Raw genomic sequence first — 24,387 nt, 5'->3', positions numbered from 1 at the left:
TTTTCTGTTGTCTTTTTATTATCAGTTTTATTGATTTTGGCTCAGATCTTAAATATTTTCTTCATTTTACTGGTTTTGGAATTAGTTTGTTCTTGTTTTTCAGAGGCCTTCAGATGCATCATTAGGTTGTTTATTTGGGATCTTTCTGATTTTCATAAGTATAAACTATTCTCTTCTAACTACCTTTGTAGTGTCCCAGAGATTCTGATATGTGGTTTCACTATTTTTATTTGACTCTAAGGATTTTAAAATTTCTTGATTTCTTCAATCACTCATTCATCATTCAAAATCATATTGTTCTATCTCCACATGTTTATGTGGTTCCCGTGGGGGTTTTGTATTGATTTCTAGTTTTATTCCATCATGATTAGATCAATGAAAGAAATTTTACCATTTTTTGTATTTACTAAAAGTTCCTTTCTGACCTAATGTATGGTCTGTATGTTCTATTCTTGAGAAGATTTCTATGAGCATCTGAGAAGAAAATGTATTCAGCTATTGTTGAATGAAGTATTCTCCAGATGCCTGTTAAATCCATCTGATTTATAACAGGAAAAAAAATAAAATCTTAATTGTTTTTTAGTACCTTGGCTAATCTATGGGAGACATCAATATAAAGTTTTTACACTCATTTTAATAATCAGTTATTTAGTCATGTGTGTTTTCAGTTATCGATTCCATTATTATTTAATGAGATATATGCAACATGCAGCTCCATTAGATTATGTGAGAAGAGAATAAGATATAGTCTCTACTCTGTAGGAACTCTACCCTATGGTAGAGACACAGTAAGGTGGACATTCTTATACACTGGCCTTTCATTTGTTACTTGTGTGACTTTTAAACTTGCACGATGAAGAAAAAAATTCACAAACTCTCAATCTTACTGCCAGCTTTTCTACACATTTGCCATTTGACCTTGAGTATGTTATACCCTGTGCACTTCAGATTCCTTCTCTTCCTCGGAGTGATGTACTTTTAGTTAAGCAGGAAAGTTCCCTAGACATCGTCTCATCTGATCTAATGAGACTGAATGCCTCAAAGTCTCAGCACACTGCACAGTGTCACTCAGAAAATTAGTGGCAAAGATACAAATTACAGGCCTAAATAATTCTCAAGATATTTTGAAGCTCAAAATTCATATTTCTATGACCTTTTAAGCACTAATAACTTAGAGTATAAGTATGATTGAAACAATTTATCAACGGTATTTATAGCAAATTGAATTTTCTTTCCACAATTGATATGGACTTCAGTCATGTTCAGCCATCATCTTCATTTTATTTTCATGTCTTCAGCAGCCACTTTTCATTTGTAATAGGATATGAAATGAGAATACAGTGTGTGTGGTTATGTCATATAGCTGTCTCCTACCGTCCTAAGTATGTCTAATGTTTATAGATTGTTTCTATTACTGACTGAGCCCTGTGTTGTTAAAGTTTAAAGGGACACAAGGGATTTTATGAAACCATAAAGTCCAGGAATTCACAAAGATGGAGACTGACCTGGCTTTGAAAGGGGATGGTAAAATTGAGGTTCCTAGATAATACAGCAGATACGCAGACCTGGGCTTGTGTGAGGTGAGACATACAGTTAGAGATGAGATGTCATTATGTTTCTGGCAGACTTGAGAGGACAGAATAGAAGGTAAGAATATGTTAACAGTCTTGGTCTTTGCTCATCTTGTGTATTGCTATATATACCTAAAAAAGGAACCATTCATTGATCCATATGCCTTTTCATAAATGAATGGATGTGAATTTTTAATTGCTGAAAAGTCATGGTTTGATCCAAGGGTTAGGAGTAGAGTTCTGGTGTCAGTACCATGGGTAGTCAGAAGGACATTCTGCCAAGGACATTCTAACTAATGTGTACATTGGCTAAATTGAGACTGATCCAGGACAGTTAATCTCTTCTCACAGCCACTTTCTACCCTGAATGGGGTACCAATATCCTTTTGTGGACTCAATAAAGGAAGCTCTGTCTTTTAGTTTGGAACTAATCCTTGTCTAATTACACTGCTAGTCCCTGGGCCTCCGTTGGGGAAATCCCCAAGGAAGTGCCACCTGACATGCTCTCCAGCTCACCATTCCTGTGTCCTGAACTCTATATAACCTGGATGAAACAAAACCCATCTAAACTAAGTAAAAATCAATAGACACCATTCCTTGTTATTCAAACATGAAAAATAGTGGAATCAAACAATCAAAACCACTTCCGACAAAAGCCACTGAAATAGAAACCACAAACCAAAGTTTTTCTGCTTACTTTTCACAAAATTAGTTATGAAAGCCCATTTTTTTTCATTGTACCTATTCACTTGATGCAGGTTCATTATCTTTGAATGGTAGATGAGAGTATGACACAATGGACAGATATAAATCACAAGAGAGGTATTGTGGAGTTTTGATGAGCTATCAAGATGTGCATAAATACGAAAGTGACAATAACATCATCTAAATTCATTATACAGTTTGTTGTGTGCTGAGCACCACGCTGAGACTTTTTGTAACTGCCTTGGTCTTCGTGACAACACTTTTAGGTAGTTACTATTGTTTGCATTTTTTCATAAAAAGGCAATGTCAATATATTCAATTGACATTCCCAGATTTGAACCTAGATAAAATGGAAAGGTACTGTTTTAAGGAGTCCTTGCTTAGTACTAAAGAATAAAGAGACATCTGGCTTTCTCCCTTTGATAGGTATTTGCAGAGAATTCTCTGAGGCAAGCATGAATCATTCGGACAAATAATTTACAGAATAAGTTAACTTTAAAAATAAAAGGACCCAATTGAGTTAGGGACAAGGGGAAAATGTAGAACTGAGAGGTGGAACTATTAAAGTATTTATGAATTATAGAGAAACTATTTGATATATCCATTTGGTACTTTTGCTATATTTGGTTTAAATGTATTATAAAATGTTATGTTGTGGAAGAGGATTGAGGTCTTTTCCAAAGGACAATCTATGCCAAAGATGAGGTCATAAAATTTCAGAGAGCCTGCAGCAGCAAGCAACTTTTCAAAAACCGAGAAGAACAAGAAGGTTAGAATTGTCTATATGAAAATAGACTATGAAAACCTCTCCTTGCTGAGAACTTGTCAGTCCCACCGAAAGATAAGGCAAGCTTTGCCTCAGAACTTGAAAGAAAGAGGTTTTGAGAGATCTCAAAACTCATATTGCAAAGTTGCATAGAGGAAGAAGGTAACCTGAGATATCTCTGATGGTTATCTCTGAGTTGCAGGCACTGGAAGGGAGGAAAGTACACAGCCTTCCTTTGAAGACTAGATTTTATCACCATACATAGACTTTTAAATTAAGGACTATATTTAATTTTTATCCAACAAGTATGTTTCAAAATATATTAGGCCTCTAAAAATGGCATATGTCCTACTATTTCAAAAGTAATTCCAGGAAGCATCTAAATATAACGAATGGGTTTTTAGTAAACAAAACTATGGGAAACAGAAGACAATGGTAAAAGCATGGTTTGGAACTGGGTGTGCTCTGAGGATATAAAGCCTTGCCATGAAGTCCTGCATGCTTGGTAGTGCTGAGTCATTTCTGGTAGCTAGTGCCACAGGGTCTGTGCAGGGGCCATTCTTTCTGCATAGAGCCTTCCACATGCCCCTACTTTTTATAAGCCCATTCTGTAGTTTGTTAACTCCTTTTATCCTTAAAAATTACTTTGTCAAAGAAGTGACCTTCAGATTAAATTATCCCTCCCATGTTTTATGCTACAGTAGTTCTCTATTTTTCCTTTATAGTTAATAATAGTAATGCACATTTATATAGTGTTTTGTGTTAAGTACTCTTCTAAACACTCCATAAATATTATGTCATTTAGTCTTTTAATAACTCTATGAGGTAGATATAATCATATCTTAATTAAACCAAGACACAGCCCTATATATATATATATATGGTGTCTGTATGTGTTCGTACTAATATTTTCTCCACTACTAACAGAAAAAAATATTTACAATAGTAACCACAGCATACTAATAATTATTAGATGAGTTCTCATGTCAGGGATGTTAAATGTAGAAAGTTTTGCATCTTATGATTAATGGAATGACATATTATTATCATCATTTTACAGATAAGTACATTAGACCACAAAGAATCAATGGACTGTCCCAAAGACATTCCCAAAGTGTTGGAATCTAGATTTTAATCTAGAAGTGTAATTTCAGAGTTTATCCTAACTGCCATCATATTCTCTCAAACATGATTACAACTTGCTATTATATATTTGTGTGGCTCTGTGATCAATTACTAGCTATCTAAGGGATCATGTGGTATATAAAGGCAAGGGGTGGGCCTGAATTATTCACTGCTTTATCTCCAAACTCAGCCCATTGGCTAGCAGACTCTTAGTGTTTAATAGTGATGTTTGGAATGCATGCACAAAAGATGAAATACTGGGTTTGAAGACAAATTCCATGAGCCTCACTTCCTGGCTTTGTAGTTTACTCATAGTTTGATCTTTAACAAGTCACTTTTTCTCTCTGGGCCTCGGTTTCTCTACTTACAGTGAAGGGGAGTCTTTACATTAGCTCTTTGCTGGATATTCTCCAGCTCTGAAATTTTTGGTACTAAAAGCCTTCCTGAAAGCCACTGTTATGCCTATCTCTGGCTTTGGAGGACACAGAGTGAGAATAACCAATGAATCCCGATCTCTTGGAACTTGACAGCACATGCACACAGGGACCAATGCAAGTTTCTATACTTGATGACTGTGTTGTAGAGGTCAGTGATATATATTCTGGATTCAGATGGATGGAGAGTCAGTCTTCACACTTCAGACATTTTCCACCCCTCCTGCACCTCTGTTTTTCACAACAGTAAAACAATGGTATTAATGTAAACAATCTTTGGATGGTTATTATGAGAACTGAAGTAGATAAAGCATATTGACACATTAGCCTGGTAACTAAAGCTCAACAAACATTAGCTATTATTGTAGCTTTGGCAAAAACATGGATTGAATGAAATGAGTATTCTAAGATTATAGACAAAAGAACAATTATCATGAACCTTAGCAGTCAAAAGATGCTTTGGGCGGAGGGTTGGGGGTGGAATAATAGGGGCTCTAGAACTGAACAATGATGCAAAAAGACTGATCATAATGCAGTGCTCCTGTCTGATCCTAGCTACTAGCTACTAGTAGCCACATGTGGCCATTTAAAATAAAAAGTAAGATAATTCAAATGAAATACAGTTTAAAATTCAGCTCCTTGGTCATATGCACCAAATTTGTAGTGCTCAGTAGCCACTGTGGCTAGGGGCTGTCATTTTGCAGAACAAGGTACAGAGCATTTTCATTGTTGTAGAAAGTTCAAATAGTGCTATGACAGAGTGGAATGGAAGTGCATTTTGCATAAATGTCATTGCAATCTAGATATCTAAATAGTGACAGTGCTGTGGTACACTCTGGGTTATGTACTGAGATGCCCAGGAAGCAACGTACTCCCACTGCCTGGTCTAACAGAATTTTCGTTCCAGTGCAGGGGTCAGCAAACTGTACTCACGAGCTAGCTGGTGTTTCATTATAAATAAAGTTTACTGAGACATGGCCATGCTCCTAGTTCACATACCGTCTATTATCATTTTTGTGCTGCAACAGTCTACTTGAATAGTCATAAGAACTGGTTTGTGAATATGTTCACTTAACATTCAACTGGTATTTATGAAGATCCTGGTTTAAGCAGGATACGAAGCTCTGACAGAATGAATAAGCCATAAAGCCCTTTGCTGCCATACTCTAGCGGGGGCTGGGGCAGACAGAGAGTTAAATATAGTAACATGCACCAAATGAAGAATATATAACAACATGATATATAAAATGTATCTCATGTTAGAAGACAATGGTGATGGGTGTTCTGTGGCTGCAGAAAGAGGGAACTGTGGAAGTGGAGAAGGGCTGGGAATGGAAGCCACTATTGAAGGTGGGTGAGATGGAAAGGTGAGGGAGCAAGGCACACCTTGTGGATACGTGGGGAAAGGATTGTTCAGGCCAAAGGAGAAACTGGTGCAGAGCTCTGAGGGGATTGTGCCTTGCATGCTCAAGGAGGAGATGTGCAGCTATACTAGGTGCTAGGAAGCCATTACGAGATGGGCTCAGAGAGAGGCCAGAGAGCAAGGACCATGTGTGAGCTTTATGAACCACTGGAGGACTCTTGGCAAAGGAGTGTTATCATCTAACTTACATCTTTTTTTTAATATATATTTTTTAGAATAATTTTTGGTTGTTTATGGACACAATATCTTTATTTATTGATTTTTATGTGGTGATGGGGATAGAACCCAGTGCCTCACACATGGGAGGCAAGCGCTCTACCACTGAGCTACAGCCCCAGCTCCCAATTTACATCTTAAGAGGATTCCTCTGGTACCTCTATAGGGACAGAGGAGGTATCAGGGACTAAAGAGACAATTCAGGGCACAGATGACAGTTGTTTGGATCAGAGTGGCAGAAGTGGCAGTAGAAGGAAGTGGCTGGAATCCAGGTATTGCATGCCATATGTTGCTTTTATTTACTGAACACCAATTATTTGATAGGCGTTGCACTCAGTATTGGAAATAGTGGGCTAAAGAAGCTGCTGGTCTGCTCCCTGGAGCTTCTACTAAACTGATTTCATGCTTTGACATCAGAATTAAGGAATTTATTTGCTGAGTCTCTGTGTGTGAGCTCCAGACCCAGTTTTCACACCGTGTCTAAAGATAAAACCCAGGAGAGGATGACACCAAGGACCCAGGATGAGAGGAGAAGGGAAACACTGGGATAAACATGTAATACAAGTGAGACGCTGAATAGAGCTTTTTTTGACCATGAGGTCAAGCAGAGCTGGGACCATTGCAAGGTAGGTAAAGAGGCTTGGCACTTGGTCTCAGGTGGCAATCTTGTATTTGGTGGCAACTCTGCACTTGTGTGACCCTGAGTACCCCGTGAATTTGGAGAGGGAAAAGTAACGGTTTGTGACCATTGCCTCTCCCACCTTCCACCTGAGAAGTCTTTAAACTCTCCTACAGTGGCACAATGGGAGTGTGTAGAAGAGAAAGTTCCATGGCCCTGCAGGTCACCTAGTCTAGCTTTGTCCTTGGACCCTCAATGAGATTGTGGCCAGAGAGTAGGTTCACTCAGCAACTTAGTGAGTTGCAGAGCAGAAGTCACCTGACTTCTGTACTGAAGCTCAATTCCCCTGCATCTTAAGAGCATCCTAAGCAATCAAAATATTTCATCCTTGGGATGTGCACCTCCCACCTCCAGCTGCAGCTTGAGCCATGGCATTTGGGTGCAGGCTTCTGGCAGTGCCCTTTGGGGCTTGTCTTATAGGGATATGAGCATATGCATTCATTCCTGAAAAATGTTTCAGGGCAGAGCACCTGGGGCATGGCAGGATCCCCTGCCCAAGCTTCATAGATGTCTTATTTCACAAACATTGACTAAGCCCAAGATTGACTTGGTCACCAGGGAGGGATTGTGAGAGACTCTGCCACCACCGCTGGCTGGTAATCTGGCTGTGTTAATGTTGGGCCCTATATTGGTTTTGGAGAGGCAGTCAGGGCAAGATGGAAAGAGTCTAGGCACTGAAGTCAGATAGGCAGACTGGGATGAAAATCTTGACTACGCCCCTGACTCTTGGTACTGTGTTGAGAAAATCACTCAATTTCCCCAAGCTTCAATTTCCTGCTCTTTTGTTTCTCTCTCTTCTTTTCCTTCTTTCCCTCTGCTTCAAGGAAAAGTATTCACCTTTGCTATATTATTGTCATGATTTTTCACCTATACAAAGTAATTCCTACATTATATGGCAAATATTCGTGTTCAGGAAATGGATATTATTAAATTAGGGGCAAAAAGAACCCCCCAGTGTTGGCAGTGCTTAACCCACAAAAGACTTAATCGTGATGGAATGGCAGACATTATGGCAGATTTCTGAGCAGAAGGGGCCTCCTGGAAGCCACTTGAAATACACCACTTACTCATAGCACTAGACTTTTTTTGGTGATTTCATACCATCGGTAGGGGGATCACCCATTGCCCCACACTATCCTTTCTCCTCTGTTTGAACTAAAGGTTGCTTTTGATTCAGTGTGTGCATGTGTGTACCCACACACTTGTCCCAGCCTATGGTTACAGTGTTGAATGTCTCTTTATGAAAACTGTACTAGGTGGGTTTCCGTTTCTACCAGACAGTGGGGGGCAGGGTATGGACTTATGTCATCACACCAGGAGTCCCCTTCAGGACAGGGAATCCAGGAATTTAAGATGCTCCATTCACGTCAGCGAGGTCAGGCAGCCTTGCTCTGCGCGGTGCGGACAGCCTGGCGCAACCTCTCGATGGCCAGAAACGGACATAATCGCGAAGGCTGACTCTGGTGAGGCCTGGCGTGGGCCCCTCGGACATGCATTGCTTGATTTCAATGATTGGTGATGATTCTCCACCATAGACCAGGAAATGTACTGTGAAAACGTTTTGTAAAAGGATGTGTGGCCTTAGTAATGGGAACTCGTGCTGTTCTGCAATTAAATCCTTGCCGGAAAGTGGGGGCTGCTGAGGCCACAGACTGGGGTGTGGCTGACTCCTGTTGCTGGGGAGGCAGAGAGAATGGGGTAGTCTGAGGGAAAGAAGGAAAAGGGGAGAGTGAAACAAAATGAGGGTGGGTGGAATTAACAAGAAATGGTCGTATTCTTTGTGGCAAGCAGCTTTACAGGCCCTGCGTTAGTTGATCTTCACATTTACCCATGAAGAAGATGGCTTTTTGCCTCTTATTTGTGGATGAGGAAATTAAGGTGGATCTTGGGGCCTCTCTGACTCTGAACCTGAGTGTTCTCTGCAGAGAGCTATAAAAGAGAGACACGGAGAAAGAGACAGTAAGGAAGAGAGACACACACAGGGCGAGAGAGACGGTGACAGAGAAGCTGACACCTAAGAGGGAGACGAGCACTGACTAAAACACACAGATGGAGAATAAAAAGGAGAGCCAGCATTAGAAGGGGAAAGAGAATCATCACACAGAACAAGGACAAGGAGGTAAGGGGGAGCAAAGCCATGAATATGAATAAAATCAGGAGTGAGATTAGAAAGTGAAAATTAGCGGGTTCAGCGGAGTGACACATTATGTCAAGTGGCATAATATTCCAGATGGAAGGGGCTGGAAATGACAGTGCTCTCGTTTCTTGGGGAAGCTAGCTATGACCCTGACCATCTGCCTACATCTGAGGTCGAGGTTGTTCTGAGGAGGGGACCTCTCTGGAAACCAGGGCAGACGTGGCTTGCTACCACAAGTGCACCTCATTTCCCCCAATTCCTGACTGGTTAAAGGAGAGGTCCCACCCTTCTCTGACCCAGGGTCTCTGGTCTGTCTTGTTTTATGGCATCAATGACATGGACAGAACATGCAGCTATGGCCCTGTGCATTCAGACTATACTCTGGGAAATCACTTGTCTTTTAGCTTTAATTCTATAAATGCAATTTGATTTTAAACTACCAAAGATAACTGATGCATGGAAGGAAAAAAAAAAAAACATCAATGAGTCTCTTTTGGAGTGAAGAACCCATCTGCAAAATGAATAATTACCCATGGCTTAATTTATTTTGTATATTTCACTTTGCTGTTTCAGGTTTTGTTCAGGCAGGCAACAGCTACATTATAAATCATCATGTGTTCCAAACGGCTTAAATATATATTTTATTCTTGCATTCTCATGAATAGGAGAGGACAGAACTTATGTTCCTTATGTTTTATGCTAGAAGGATGAATCTCGGAGAGATGAAACAGCTTCATAAGGCCACCCAGCACCTTGCATGAACACAGAGCTCCAGACTCCCATGCCCTTGACAACCACATCACATCCTCCCATCTTCCTCCCCTTAAGCTCCAGTAGAAGTGTGGTGGGTAGACACGTAGGGTCATCCAGGTGGGTCATTTTAATGAAATATAGGGTCATGCTGAGCCCTTTTGTTCTTGCATGGTTTAGTAGTGGAGATCACTGGCTCCAGAGTCCAACAGTTCTGGATTCAAATCCTGACCATGTTTCTTTCTAGCTGTCGAACTGAGGTCAAGTCATTTAATCTCTGTGAGATTCAGTTTCCTCATCTATGAACTGGGGACAATATTAACACTTGCACATGGATTAGTTCATTGGAATAAAGGTGGAAAGGCAGATGGATCATATCATGTTGAGCAAGCATTTCCTAGCCAAGTTATAACCAAGGGATCAGCAAGGTATGTTAAGGCAACGGACTTTCTAGTAACCATCATAGCAAAAGCAGATAATATTTATGGAGCCCATACTGGGAATTGAGCATTTTTCATATTGTTCAATGAAAAGGGCAGGGGTGATTCACTTGGAAATGAGGAAGCTGAATTTTGGTCAGAGAGAGAATATTTTATAGTCACAAAGCCATTGGTTGATGAATGCAGAGCTCACAGCCCATTCTGACTCCAGTGCCTGTCTCACCTGCTTTACGCTGCCTCTGTCCATTCCCATCACTTGGATTCAGCTATTGGGAATGACTATTTTTGTAGAGGGGATGGAGGAATACCAGGGGCTACCTCCTCATACTGCAGATCAGGTCAGGATTCCAGAGTATCATTAGATCTTCTGACTGCCGCCAGGGTGCCCCACTGATTGAGTGACATGAAGGAGACCTCCACTTATCATTCACTCTGTGACCTGCCTTTGCCCTCCTCCTTCCCTCTGTATGGAAAATCTTACTTCCCCAGGAGAGGGAGGCATGAGGCATGGCAGCCCAGGGCAGCAGCACAGTGCCTAGAGCCAGGCTGGCTGGATTCCTGTCCTGGTCTTTCACTCTTAACTTCCTGCAAGGTTCTTCACCTACTCTGGGCTTGGTCTCCTCATGTATAAGATGGGGCAACAGCCCTATCTCATAGGGTTATTTGGAGCATCACATGAGCTAATATAAATGCAGAACTTCTTGTACTGACTGGCAGTTAATGATCTTCCCAGTTCCCTCTTATTATTTGGGTTCCCCCCTCTTCCCTGGTGTGCATCCTGACCCTGGGGCAGAGCTCCACTCTCCTTCCTTTGGTTCCATGGCCTTTTGTACACACTCCTCTTTCAGCTCACATCAGAATTTGTGGCAGCAATGTATTTTCCTCCAATTCACCCTCTTGCATGATAGCAGCTTGAAGGAAGGAAATGGGATGGATTCATCTTTCAGCTCCCATCTCCCCAAGCCAGGTACACAGCAATTATGCAGAGAATCACAACTTTACTAAAGATGTAAAATCTTTAGACTGACCCAGGGAGAAGATCCATGTGAGGAGGAGAAAGGAAGAAGGTAGTAGAGCAGTAAGCCTGGGAGGGGAGCTGTAGCCAAGAAGTGAAACTCACCAAACCAGAGAGGAAACATGGCCTTGGGTAGACCCAGCCAGGCCAAAGAGCTGCAATGCTAGCAGCGCCAGTGGCAGGAACAATAATAACACTTCTGCTGACTGAAGACCATTTATGTGTTCAGCAATATAGTTTAAATTTGTTATCTATATCCTTGTGGTTAATACATTAACCATTATATGAGTGTGAACTGAGGCCCAGAGATGCAGTGGTTGATCCCAACTGTGTGGTCAGTAGTGAATGAGTTGAAGATTCAGCCTCTCAGAATGGTTAGTGTCCCCCTTCCCCTCCAGGTCAATCCCTTGGCTCTCAATCCATTCCAGTTCATCCGAGAAGCTCAGAATACAGGGTTCTGGGAGGAAGCTGGGAGATGGTGGCGAAAAGACAATTTCTCGCCCAGCGGGCCCAGCTCTGAGCATCCTTATGGAGTATCTCATGGAGTATCCTTCCTGGTGATGAGACATGACTGCTCTGTGTCCCTTCCAGCCTCTTGATGGTTTTCTTCACCCTCCATTCATCCTTGATTAGCCAAGAATTTAAGGGGGGGGGGTGTTCTCTCCATATGCTTATCTTCTACACACTAATGCATAGGTAACCACATGAGTGGTTTGCTCAGAGGTAGAGGAGATTAGAGACAGAGGCAGTGGAGCCAGTGGAGGGGGTCCCTCTAGATGAAACTCTAGACCGGGAGCCCTCAAGTGACCTGACTGGTAGCTTCTCCCCAGCCTGGGCCACTCCACATGGGCTGAGCCAGCACCACTTGTTCCTCAGATAGCCTTGATTAAGGACCCTGGCCTCCATCACCAGCCTGTGCTTCTGGAAACTTTTGGCCTGTGTTTGTTTGTCTTCAGGCTCTTGGAGCATGCTGACAGATGGCAAAGGAGGGCTGGCACTAAGATGCAGGCATCCAGCTTTGTCTCCAGTGTTTTGGGAAGGGCAAGGCTGAAATGTCTCACACTGGCAATGTAAAAAGTAAGGGAGACCAGAAGCCCATGCAAGGTGGCTTAGCTGTCATCAAGACCCCTCATTATACAGATAGAGAAACCGGGTCAAAGAAGGAGGAGTCCTGTCCCAGGGTACACAGGATTTGGGGCCAAGTAGGTGCCTAAACAGTCTTCTTCTCTTCCTGGAATTCTAAGTGAGAGCTCTTTTTATTTCACTTCAATCCTATTTTTCTGCTTCACTCTCTTTGTTATTTCATTCTAATACTATTCCCTAAACTCCCAAACCTCCCGCAACTACCCTGTTCCCCAGAGAGATGCTGACTTCAAGACAGAGCACTTTAGAGGAAAGGTCATGACTGTAACTTGAACAAAGTTTGGGAGTGTGTTTTGGATTTCTGAATACTACCTACTTATCTTACATATGGGAACACTGAAGCAGAGACAGGTAAGATGATTTGTAGAGGAATCAGTGTTATAAAATATAATCCTTGATGATTCTGATTACATTCAAAACTGCCTGCGTTATCTCATTCCTTTACTAAGTTGTCATTTTTCCCATTTAATTTTTCTTTGCCTCCGAATCCCTCTCATCCTCTGATCTCTCTTTCATTGACCTCATCCCTCCCATGCCCAGGCTCTGCTTTTCCCAAGGAGTGGAATCAAGGCAGATCTGCTGCAAGAAGCTCTGTAGGGTCTGCAGTTGGATCTGCAGTGGGGAGTTGTACCAGTAGATCCAAGGGAAGTTAAAGTAGGAAAGGTAAAATGGAGGGAGAGACTGAAAATAGGGTCATTAGTGACAATACTGTTATAGTAGTGTGCCCGGACAATATCAAGGGCCTGAACGGGGCAATGACAGTAAGGAGACACAGGAAGGAAGGGTGCTGAGTGACACAGGAAATGTAGAATAGCAGAATTCAGATACTGAAGGTAAAAAATAATAATGAAAATAGGACCCAGTTTCTGAAGTTTGGAAAGAAAGTAGTGTCATGACTTGTAAAGATGAAGTCATATATGTGTGAGATACCTCACAAGCTTTTGCTTTTCTGATAATACTGAATAGCAAGCACAGCTTTATACTGTCCACAACTCTAAGCATTCTGTTTCTCCTTGACACACTTGTGGGTGGACTGAAGTAGACAGGATTCGGCTTCATTTGACTCTAAGCTTAAGCTGAATCCAGTTATGATCCACACAGCTCATCCTCCCTGAATCAGCCATTCCTTGTGGGTATTTTTCTTATGACAAGAGGCAAGAGTACGAGACAGACAGCCTAGCCGCATAAGCACACTTCAAACATTTCATATCATGTTTTCCACCATCTCATTGGCCAAGTCAATCAACATACTAAGCCTGAGGACAAAGAGTAGGAAAGAAATTTCCTTTTCACAGTCAGCTGTGGCAAAGATATTCATGCATAATACTATTACAGGGAAATGAATACTAGGAACCAATAATCCAATCTAATATGGGATAGTAAGTTTTCCTTTAGCATCCCCTTATCTCTCATTCTTCTGCCCTTTTCCACGCTCTCTTAAGACTTGTCCTCTTAAAGAGCTAACACAGAGTTTGGGAGTAGACAAACAGATCTGGGCTTGGATGTTTACTCCTCTGATCACAACCTTGTGCAACTTCCATTCACCAAGTCTCAGCTTCATGTTACTTAAAGTGTAGCCTGTAACATCTCCCTCCCAGTGTTGTCATAAATACCAGAAATCATTTGCATAAGATGAACATGTAGTTGATGCTTAGTGAGCTGTAGTTACGATGCTACCTTGAAAGTCAGTTTTTTCCATTGACTTTCAATGAAAGTCAGCTTTTCATTGCTGTGACAAAATACCTGAGAAAATCAACTTAGAAGAGGAAACATTTATTTTAGCTCCTGGTCTCAGAGGCTTCAGTCCATGGTTAGTGGGTTTCATTTTTATAAGGGTATGATGATGCAGAACATCATGGTAGAGAGGGTATGGTGGAAAGAGTTACTCACTTAATAGCTGGGAAGGAGAAGGAGGAAGGAAAGCGGGGAGAGAGACAGAGAAGGAGAGAGATTGAGAGGGAGTGAAGCATATCTAGGGAGAAAATAAATTCTTCAAGGTTACACAGCAGTGACCCATCTCTTTAAACTAGGTCCCATCTCCCAATAGTACCACCACTAGGGAACCAAACATCCAACACAAGAATTTTAGGGGACATTCCAGATTCAAATTGTAACATTGTGCCTCTGGCCCCCAAAGGTTCATGCCCATGTAACAGTGCAAAAGGAATTTAGTCCCTACCCAAGAGTCCTCAAAGTCTCATCAGTTCCAGCATTGCTCAAAAGTCCATGATTCAAGAGAAACCCTTAGTTGTGAGCTCCTGTGAAATAAAAAGAAAATAACACACTTACAACAAGCAAAGGTGGGAAAGGCAAAATAAACATCCCAACTCCAAGAGAAAGGAATAGGAGAATACAAGATAGGATTGGACCCAAGCAAGGACGGAACCCAGGAGGGTAAAATCCTGTAGCTCCTTATCCCTCACCTGGGGCACCTGTGAGTTTCAAAGGGCACAGGTAGCCCCTGCCCATACCATGGATGTGCCCATTGCAGCCCACGTGGCCTGTTCTGGGCTGGCTCTGCTTGCTGCCTGCTGGTTTCCTGAGCAGACATTCCATGCTCTTGACATCTCCAACATCCTGGTGTCTCTATGGTAATTTTGGCTTCATTCTGATGGCTTCACGTGTCACTCTTTCAAGGCCTGCCTTCGGGATCCCAGACCCTGCCACACATTGCCTAACCTCCCCAGCCTTCCTTGGAATCTGGAGGTCTCCATGGCCCCATAATACTTGCATTCTGCAAGCCTGTAAAACCAGCACCACATGGATGATGCTAAGGTCTCCTGCCATGGGGAGCAATAGCCAGGCTCCTGTGAACAGGGCTGCAGCAGCCTCTAAGTGCCTGGATGGCTGAACATGGTGAAAGGGAACCTGGAAGATAATTCCCCAGGCAGCCCCATGGGACCAGGGTACCCTGGTACTCTTTTCTTAAAGCAGAGTCTTTGGAAGGAGTTTAAACTTTATGTCCTTGCATATGTGATGGGTGATAGGTGAGGTCTGGCCAACTCCTGAGAAGCCTGCAAGGTATCTTTTATATTGTCCTGATGCAAATTATCAGTTTTTATTTTATATTTTAATGACAACCACTCCCTCTTTGGCTCTACTTTTACTTACACTTTTCTGGTCAAATTGCCAAGCTTTTCAAATATTCCAGTGAATGTCTTGCTCCCAATTCTCACTCTAAGTCTGGCTAAACACTGCCAGTAATACCCATGATACCACCTGAAAACTGCTGCCTCGAAATTTCCTTCACTAGTTTAATTAGTCCATCACCTTTAAACCCAAGCTCACACAAAGTCTCAGGGAATGGAAAAAAATATATACAGGTTCTTTGCCAGAATGTAACATGTATTGCCTTTATGCCAGTTCACAATAAAGTCCTCAATCCCATTTGAAACCTCATGAGCACAAGTCTTTGTTTTCCACATTCCTATTAGCATTCTGGTCTTCTGAGCTCACAACAGATTTGTCCACTAACCTCCACTTAACAACCTTCTAGGGCTTCTCTAGCCTGCGTCTTCCAAAGATTTCCAAATTCTTCTCACAAACCAGTTCCAAAGGCTTCTGAACCACTTCTGAAAGTGAAGTCAGCAACAACTCCACTTCTCAGCACCAATTTTTCTGTGTTCATCTGCCTTTTGCTGCTATGACAAAATACCTGAGAAAATCGACTTAGAGGAGGATACGTTTATTTTGGTTAATAGTTTCAAAGTTTTCAGTTCACGGTCAGCTTATCCCATTGCTATGGCCTGTGGTAAGGCAGAACATCAGGATGGAGAAGTTGTAGTGAAACAGAGCTACTCACTTCCTAACAGCAGAAAATCAGAGAGAGTGGGAAAGAGCAAGGAACTGGGGACAAAATAAATCCTTAAAGATCATGACCACCACTTCCAAATAGACCCTACCCCCCGAAGTTTCATCTCTTCCCAATATTGACACAAGCTGGGGTTCAAGACTCCAACACACATGCCTTTGGAGAACATTCCAGATTCAAAGTACAACACTACTCCTTGGCTTATCCGTGCTAGTCAAAAATCAATTCAACCACCCAATATCATACAGGTATTATGAATTCAAGACAGTCCTCACATAAAATTATACATTTGTACAGGGAAAATTGAGGAGAACAAGACGTAACCTTTAGTTTTAGAGGAACTTTAAAAGCAGTAGGGTGAGAATTTAAATGCACGGAAATCCAAGGTCCCTGCTTTTTTTTCCCTAACCCTCGATGTTTAGCACATAATAATGGTCAAATTAAATGCAGATCTCCTTGTTATTGTCCTTGTGATTCTGATTATTGCTCAGATACTTGTAAATGGTCTAAATGACCATGAGCTTTAGATCTCATTCTGTGACCGTGGGCAAGGGATGAGTTGAGTTTGAGTTTCAGTTTCCTTATTTTACAATGAGAGCATTTTTACCTTCTTCTAAGCACTTGTCATGAGTGGGACCTGCCATAACATATGTCAGGTATCTTCCATCACTGAGAGCAATAAGCGGGTCCTCGGTAATGTTATGTCCTCCCCGACCGTGTGCCTTGGCCCTGAGCTGGTTCTAGCAATACATAGGCAGAGAGGCCCGGGATGGCCCATTCAGAGTCAAAACAGACCAGGATGCTGTGCTTATTGTTCTGAAGGCCCAGAGAAATGTCTTTGCAAGCCACAGGGACAAGAAGAGTCAATGGGAAAGTGAACAGCAGGCTCCGTGTCTGGCCTGTGATGATAAGTGATGACTGAGTCGGAAGCAAGTGAAAATGGAATCATAAAAGGATGACGGGCTGGGAGGAGGGGAGCCAGCCAGCCAGGCGGACTTGGGAAGGAGGCTTTGCACCTATCCAGCACTCTTTCAGACAGGCTGTGAGCACCTCTGAGCTGTGGGGAGCAGGGGAGGCAGCAGGCCCCTATCTTGCCTTGTCTGCCTGCACCTCCTTCAGCGGGAGGTGCCATGGACACAGATGTTAGTGATTCTGGAAGGGTGGAGAACAGTCTTAGGGATGGTCTCACTTAAAATGCTCCACATTTACAGATTAAAAAAAAAAAAATTCCTTTGGCTTCGTAAAAGGCATTCCTTGGTATTATGGTTTGGATATGCTGTGTCCCCCAAAAGCACCTGTTAATGTAGGAATGTTCAGATGTGAAATGATTAGACTGGGAGAACTATAACCTAGTTAGTGGATTAATCCACTGATGGATTAATAATTTGAACTGCTTTCCTGGCTGATAACTGTAGGCAGGTAGATTGTGGTTGGAGGAAGCAGATCACTGGGGAACATGCCCTGGGGGGTTATATTTGTCCCTGGCACCTTGCTGTCTCTGCTTCCTGGCTGCCATGACCTGAGCATCTTTCTTATGTCACTCCCTTTCACCATGATGTTCTGCCTTACATCAGGCCTACAGCAACGGAGTCAGCTGACCATGGGCTCAGACCTCTATAATCATGGAGTCCAAAATAAACTTTTCATCTTCCAAGTTGTTCTTGTCAATATTTCGGTCCCAGCAATGAAAAACTAACACACTTGTATTTTTGAGACAATCCTTCAACCTAAGCACCTTTTTTTTCCATTAAACTAAGATGCTGAACTGGCTCTCTAACCCAAGAACAATAATAAGAAATCAAACTACCATTCATTACCTTTTCAGCAACAAGAAAAGTGCCAAAGAGGATGCTGAGCCTTTTCAAACATGTCTCTTGAACCTTCCAGCAATATCTGATGTCGTCCTTACTACAGATAAAGAAAGAGGCCCAGAGGAAAAGGAAGCAGCTTGATCAAGTTTGTACAGGCTCTGAGGGCAGATCCGGGATTTAAATCCAGGATAAAAGGATCCACTGTCTGAACCATTTTATCACATTGGCCTTAGATGGTGAGCAGGGAGGCACTGACCACTTGGAGGTGGCTTAGAAGAGCACTATATAGGATGAGCCCAGCTTGTCCATTATGAAGGGGTTCTGTTGTTGTTCTCCAAGAGTTTATAGAGTGACAGTGCATGTAACATAAAACGAGAACTCAATAAACGGGACCTGGGAGACAGAAAGAGTAAATATCTTAAAACCAAAGCAGTTCATGTATAGCTGAAGATACAGAGTCTTAGTAACCAGCATGATAGAAATTCACTTAATTGAATTCCCTTATGGAAACCACTTTAATGAAGAGATTAAACTTTTTTAGGTCTGCATTATTAACCACATATAAATGTATGTTTTTAATGTGCTTAAGGATATTTTAAATTCATTTAACTTTTTTTTATAGTACCTGCTTGGAAATGTAATATTCTCATTATAGAAAGATTAGAAATGTCATAGGAGCACAAAGAGCAAAATTTGCTAGAAAGGCTTCAAAGTACACTGAAGGATTAATATCACCAATGCAACAGAAGGAATACTGGTTCTGGTGGCCAAAGGCCCTGGGTTCTAATCCTGACTGAGACAGAAGCCAGTCCAGTGATTTGGTCAAATCCCTTCAATCCCTTAACTCTAATATTCCCTTCTGAAAAGTAAAGCCAGAAAGATGAAAGATGAACTAGAGGACCTTGAAGGGCGTTTTCTGCTCTAATATGGAATAGAATTCTGTTGTAGACATTTGGTGGGCACTTATGTTTACAATCCACATTTTCCTAGCAAATACCTTTCATGGATGGAAGTTTCTTGGAGTCCTTAGCAACATCATCATTATTCTAAATGGACTCAGTCTGAGTTCATGACAAGTATAATGTATTTACATATTAACTAATTTGTCCATCCATCCATCCATTCATCAAATGAGTTGCCTACTCTTCATCAGGTACTATACTCTTCATTGAGATAAGGATGATTAAGAAAATGTTTCTGCAATCAAGAAGTTCTAGTCTAGTGAGGGAAAGGGCAAATAAAAATCATTTCCCTGGCATTAGGCATTACTATTGTAAAATATGTGCTCTCACTTATTTAGCTTTTGTTTACGGAATGCCTGCTGTGTACCAGGCATTGCAGCAGATGCTGGGATGAGATAGTGAACCAGGTGGGTGTAACACTTTCTGTAAAGGATCTTTCATTGTAGTGAAAGGGGTTCACAGTCAGCATGCTGTCCCAAGAGAGCTGTTCCTCGACAGCCTGGCTGCCCTGGGGGTGCAGAGACAGAGCTAGAGAAAGGAGTCACCAAGAAAAGGGGTTATTAACCGTCAGTTCTGACTGTTGGAGCATCTTAGAGCAGGAAATGCTTGGTTGCAAATAGTGGAGAATTAGCTGAGTCATAAAAATAGGAAATGCGAGTCAATAAAGCCAATAGCCGTGGCATTGATGGAGATCTTGCCAGAGATACCCAGCCCACTGCTAAGACTGATCTCAGCTGTGGCTAAAACTGTGTCCAGAGAACAGAAGTTAGGGATTCAGAAAGGTAATGCAAAAAACTGATTCTTAGTGTGCTCAGAAATGAAGGACATCTAATATAAACTTTTGGTTTGCAGCTGAGAAAAAACTAAGGCCCATAGAGAAGGAAATTACTTGTGTCCCTAGAGTTAATATGTGAACATACACCAAAACCCTGGGGCCATCTTGGAATTAAAGGAAAAGGGGTGGAAACTAATTTATTAACCATGAACTCATTGTCTACCGGAGCTGTGAGATATACTTTTCACTATTATAATTTCTTCTTCCATCAGTCCTGTGACATAGAGACATTACTATTGTTTCCATTCTAGATATGAGAAAACGGAGACCAAAGAGGTGAAGCAGCTTCCCCAAGGCCACACAACTTCCAAGAGAATGTGAAGACTGAACACCAGTCCGTCACCTGTCCCCAGCACTTTCGGGCTTTCCCTTCTGCCTATTTCCTGTTCTCCAGGCAGCCTTATGGGGATTCCTGGGGTGGATACTTCTCATTTAAAAAAAAATACATATTTGTTGAATAATGAATGACAGTAATTAATGATCCATTCCTAGTCAAGAAAAAGTTGTTTAGTGAGCACACCTAGGAAATGAGGAAAATAAAAATGTAGCAGGACCTTTTTCCAAACAGACTTTTTATTGTCGCCAATGTTCCCCAAAATGAGCTGTGCCTTTACCTGCAGAGCCACTGATAGGGGAGAGACGAACCTCTGCCCTTTCTATGACAAAGGAGCATCCTCCCTGCCACCGGAGCCTGGCTTCCTGTTCTGTTGCCCACAGTAACCATTTTACCTCTCCCATTATGAATCATGAGATCTGCGGCTTTTGGCAGATCATAAATCAGTCCTGGGAGTCTCGAGGACAAATCCCAGGACTTTTAATCTTTAATATTAGACGTGTTTAAGGTGGTGAATATTTCATGAAGGGGCGGTCGCATTTTAACACATCGTTAGTGACTCCCACCCCACCCTGCTTGGTAAATTACTCCCATCCAAATTCAAGGCCCTCATCTCTTTCCTTCCACTTCCCTTAGCTCAGGAGTGGTCTGTCCAGTGGGTTGCACCCACCTACAGCACTCCCACCTTTAGAAGACCTCAGGTTTTGGGGTGGAGGCAGGGTTATAGAGAATATTCTAGCCTGGGGGCAGTCCCCTCATGGTTCACCAAGTACCCAGAGAAGAGGAACCATAGATTACTCCAGTCTGTCCCTCCTTCTGTCTTTCAACAATCTTATCATGAATACTTCAATGATCCCCTTCTGACCCCTTCTTCACTCCATATTCTGTTCCACTGCCATTTCAGTTCAGCTACTATTTATGAACCAGGCTATTTGCCAAATACTTTCTAGGTGCTGAGGGTACAAAGATTAAACAGCACTGCAATACATAAACAAGCGAGTTTTTTTTTTTTATTTTAACACTAGAATGCCTTATATAAGATGCACTGCATTACATTTCTAGTTCATCAGTGAAAAAAGGAAGGTTTTTTTGATGAATACAACATTTTGAAATTAGATCTGATGTAGTTTTCCCATGTACATATATGAAAACAACATAATGAATCCCACCATCATGTACCTCCATAAGAATGGGACTGTAACGAGAATAAGATGTATTCCACGCTTGTGTGATTATATCAAAATGAATTCTGCTGTTATGTATAACTACAAAGAACCAACCAAAGAAACGAGGAGCTATTGGTAATAGTTGTAGAACCTGCATTACCTGGTATCTTGTTTGTTACTCGTTTCAGTTGTACAAGATTGAGAGAATCCTGAAACACAAGCTGTGTCATTGCAAGTAACATGAGCTTATTAGCACCTGATTCAGTCTCCACATCCTCTTCAATGAAACTAAGATGATGGGAGACTTTTTTTTTTCCAGTGACCTGCATAAAATAAGTTTACCCGACCAGATGAATTAACATGATGATGCTTTCTATTGTCGTTAATTTTGGTATGCGACATCAGAGTGTAAATCTGTCTTTTTTAAAAATTATAAAGAGAAAAAGAAACTCTAAGGAAAATGAAAACTCAAAAGTCCATAAATACCCCATATTGAACAGTATGTTTCCATGGACATAATTTGAAAACTCTTGGGTCGGGCCACTCAGAATCACTTTAGGATGGAAGGGTTGTGGGCATATGTGTGTACATGTATGTATTTGTCCATGTGTGAATCGTGTGTATGTGTGTGTAATCATCAAAAGATAGGAAGTAAGGCAGTCTGGCAGCAATAGCTAGATATTTACGAGAGCCATGAAGTTAATTACTCATTCACCTTACATTGTTGAGGACTAACTCTGCTCTACACAGTAGGCTGAGCCAACCATAGCAGTTCCTACCAGCACTTTCCAGGATGAGTTCCACAGAATGTTGATCCTATGAGTTATTCCACCAGCAACCCTCTCAAAGTAAAAAGAGGTGGGGAAAACTGTATGCATCACCCTCATGGAGAATCATGTTCCTCTGGCTCCAGGGAAGGGTATAATATTTGCCAAAGTTATTTATATTTTTTTACAGAATCCATTTTTGGCAAAGCATCTGTGAGCATTCCACAAATATATGTTGGGGTAGGGGGGACAATAAGTAAATGATTTAAAAAAAAAAAAAAAAAAGATTTCCCTTATTAACAGAGGACAGGACAGAGAGCTTCCGAAAACTCTTTTAGGATTCCAAACTGTAAAAATATACTAGGAAATGGGATATGCACTAGCCAACTGAAGTGAACTTGGCTAACAGGAGAATATGTTTCAGTGTGGAATGCCAGCAAGCATTCATGCCACCAGATACAGACATGATCTGGGTTGGGGAGTGTGAATGGGTAGATGAATGTAAGGAAAAAAAAGAGATTGAATGAGAGAAGAAAGGAGGAAAGAGGGCAAGAGAGGAGGTGGGAGGGGAGGCTAGGAGTAGAGAGGAAAATTGTTTGACTCAGCTTTTTTCATTGTGACAAAATACCTGAGGAAAACCATTTAAAGAAGTTAAAATATATTTTGGCTCCTGGTTTCAAATGTTTCAGTTAATGGTCAGCTGGCTCCATTTTGTTCTGGACCTGTTATGAGGGAGTACTGGTAGAAAGCCATGGTGGAGTAAGCTGCTCACTTCTTGTGGCAGGGAAGAAGGAGAAAGGGAAATGGGCCAAGGACAAGATAACTCCCCAAGGGCATGCCTCAAAGGACCAACTCCATTCAACTAGTCCCCAAGTCCTCCAATTTGCACCACCACTCCATAGTCCAATAAAATTATGGATCTGTCAATAGTTTGATCCAATGATGCTGGATCATTTATGAACTCTGAAGGCTCTACCTCTGAACACTGTTGCAATGAGGGACAAGCCTTCAACATTTGAGCCTCTAGGGGATATTTTCAGATCCAAATGATACAGAAACAAGCTAAAATTTTTAAAATAAAACACCAAGACAAAATATATAAGACCAGGAGACCACAGGCAAAAAAAAAAAAATGATTTTTTTCCTAAACAGGAAGTTGACAGTTTCTTGGAGGAGGTGGTGTTTGACTCAGGGCTTATGGATGATCAAGTCTTGCTCATTCGGGTGGAGAGAATTCAATTTTTGTTTACATACTTAAATAAATATATATTTTAAATAAATATATATTATCATAATTTAATTATTTGGAAACTGACCCTTCCATTTGTAGAGCCTGGTCACTGGTCACTTCCTGTTTCCCCCATCAAGTTGGGAGGGCCTTCAGCTACCGGGTTGCACCTCTGATCCCTGTGTCTCTAATGCGAAGCTGAGAACTTGGCAGCATGGGTGATGGTCTTATTGAATGGATAAGTGAGTGAGTGAACAAATGAATGCACAAGTGGATACATTTTTCATGAACCATGGTAGTCCATGATCCAAAACACCCTTTTTTTTTTATGGGCTTTTTCTGAAACTATGAGTTCACTTTATTTTCCAGGAAAGCAAGGAACCAGGGTAAAGACTATTTCAAGAGGCAGCATTTCTCACAATTCTTTTCTGTTTGCTTCCAGGAGAGTGCAGCTGTCATGAAGGCTATGCCCCAGACCCTGTTCACAGACACCTCTGTGTGCGCAGTGACTGGGGACAGAGTGAAGGGTGAGTGACACAGGACATTGGGAACAGGGCAGTGGTAGACCTGTCCCTACCTCCTCTGTTGTGTTACTGGGTGCCCAAAACCTCCCTAAGGGAGAATACTTTCTCCATTAGAGATGTCCTCCCGAAAACCCCAGTGGGAAGCAAATCCTACTTTCCCACTGAATCACATTTTAGAATTAAAGATACATGATTGATGAATCTTCTAGAGCACAAAGGCTGGCATTTAAGTAACCCATCTAAACAAGAAGTGATCAATGAAAGCTTTCTTACATGGACTGAAGAGGAATTGGGTTTCCTCACATGCACTCAAATATGGGCAAGTGAGAGCTGGGGATATAGCTCAGTTGGTAGAGTGCTTGCCTTGCATGCACAAGGCTCTGGGTTCAATCCCCAGCACAACACACTTACAAAAAAAAAAATCAAATATGGGCAAATGAATTTTTACATTTTACTGCCGAGTCCTGCAGTAAAATGGAGACACTCCTTAGTAACATAGAGGCTTTGTCCAATAATTACCTCCGTGGAATTTGAACAGTTGTCCA

At 41.7% G+C, this 24,387-nt stretch overlaps 1 protein-coding gene across 3 annotated transcripts in view; it reads left to right on the top strand.

Annotated features, from left to right (window-relative positions):
* Positions 1 to 24,387, top strand: part of Astn2 (astrotactin 2) — an 833,116-nt gene that overhangs the window by 368,700 nt on the left and 440,029 nt on the right. For all 3 annotated transcript variants that reach the window (XM_026393326.2, XM_026393325.2, XM_026393324.2), the window contains one exon: positions 23,761 to 23,845. In XM_026393326.2, the coding sequence (XP_026249111.2) occupies positions 23,761 to 23,845 (85 nt within the window). The remainder of the gene's footprint in view (positions 1 to 23,760; positions 23,846 to 24,387) is intronic.

The sequence above is a fragment of the Urocitellus parryii genome, chromosome 4 (assembly GCF_045843805.1).
Source record: "Urocitellus parryii isolate mUroPar1 chromosome 4, mUroPar1.hap1, whole genome shotgun sequence".
Classification (NCBI taxonomy): domain Eukaryota; kingdom Metazoa; phylum Chordata; class Mammalia; order Rodentia; family Sciuridae; genus Urocitellus; species Urocitellus parryii.
This window is presented reverse-complemented; position numbering and strand designations above follow the sequence as displayed.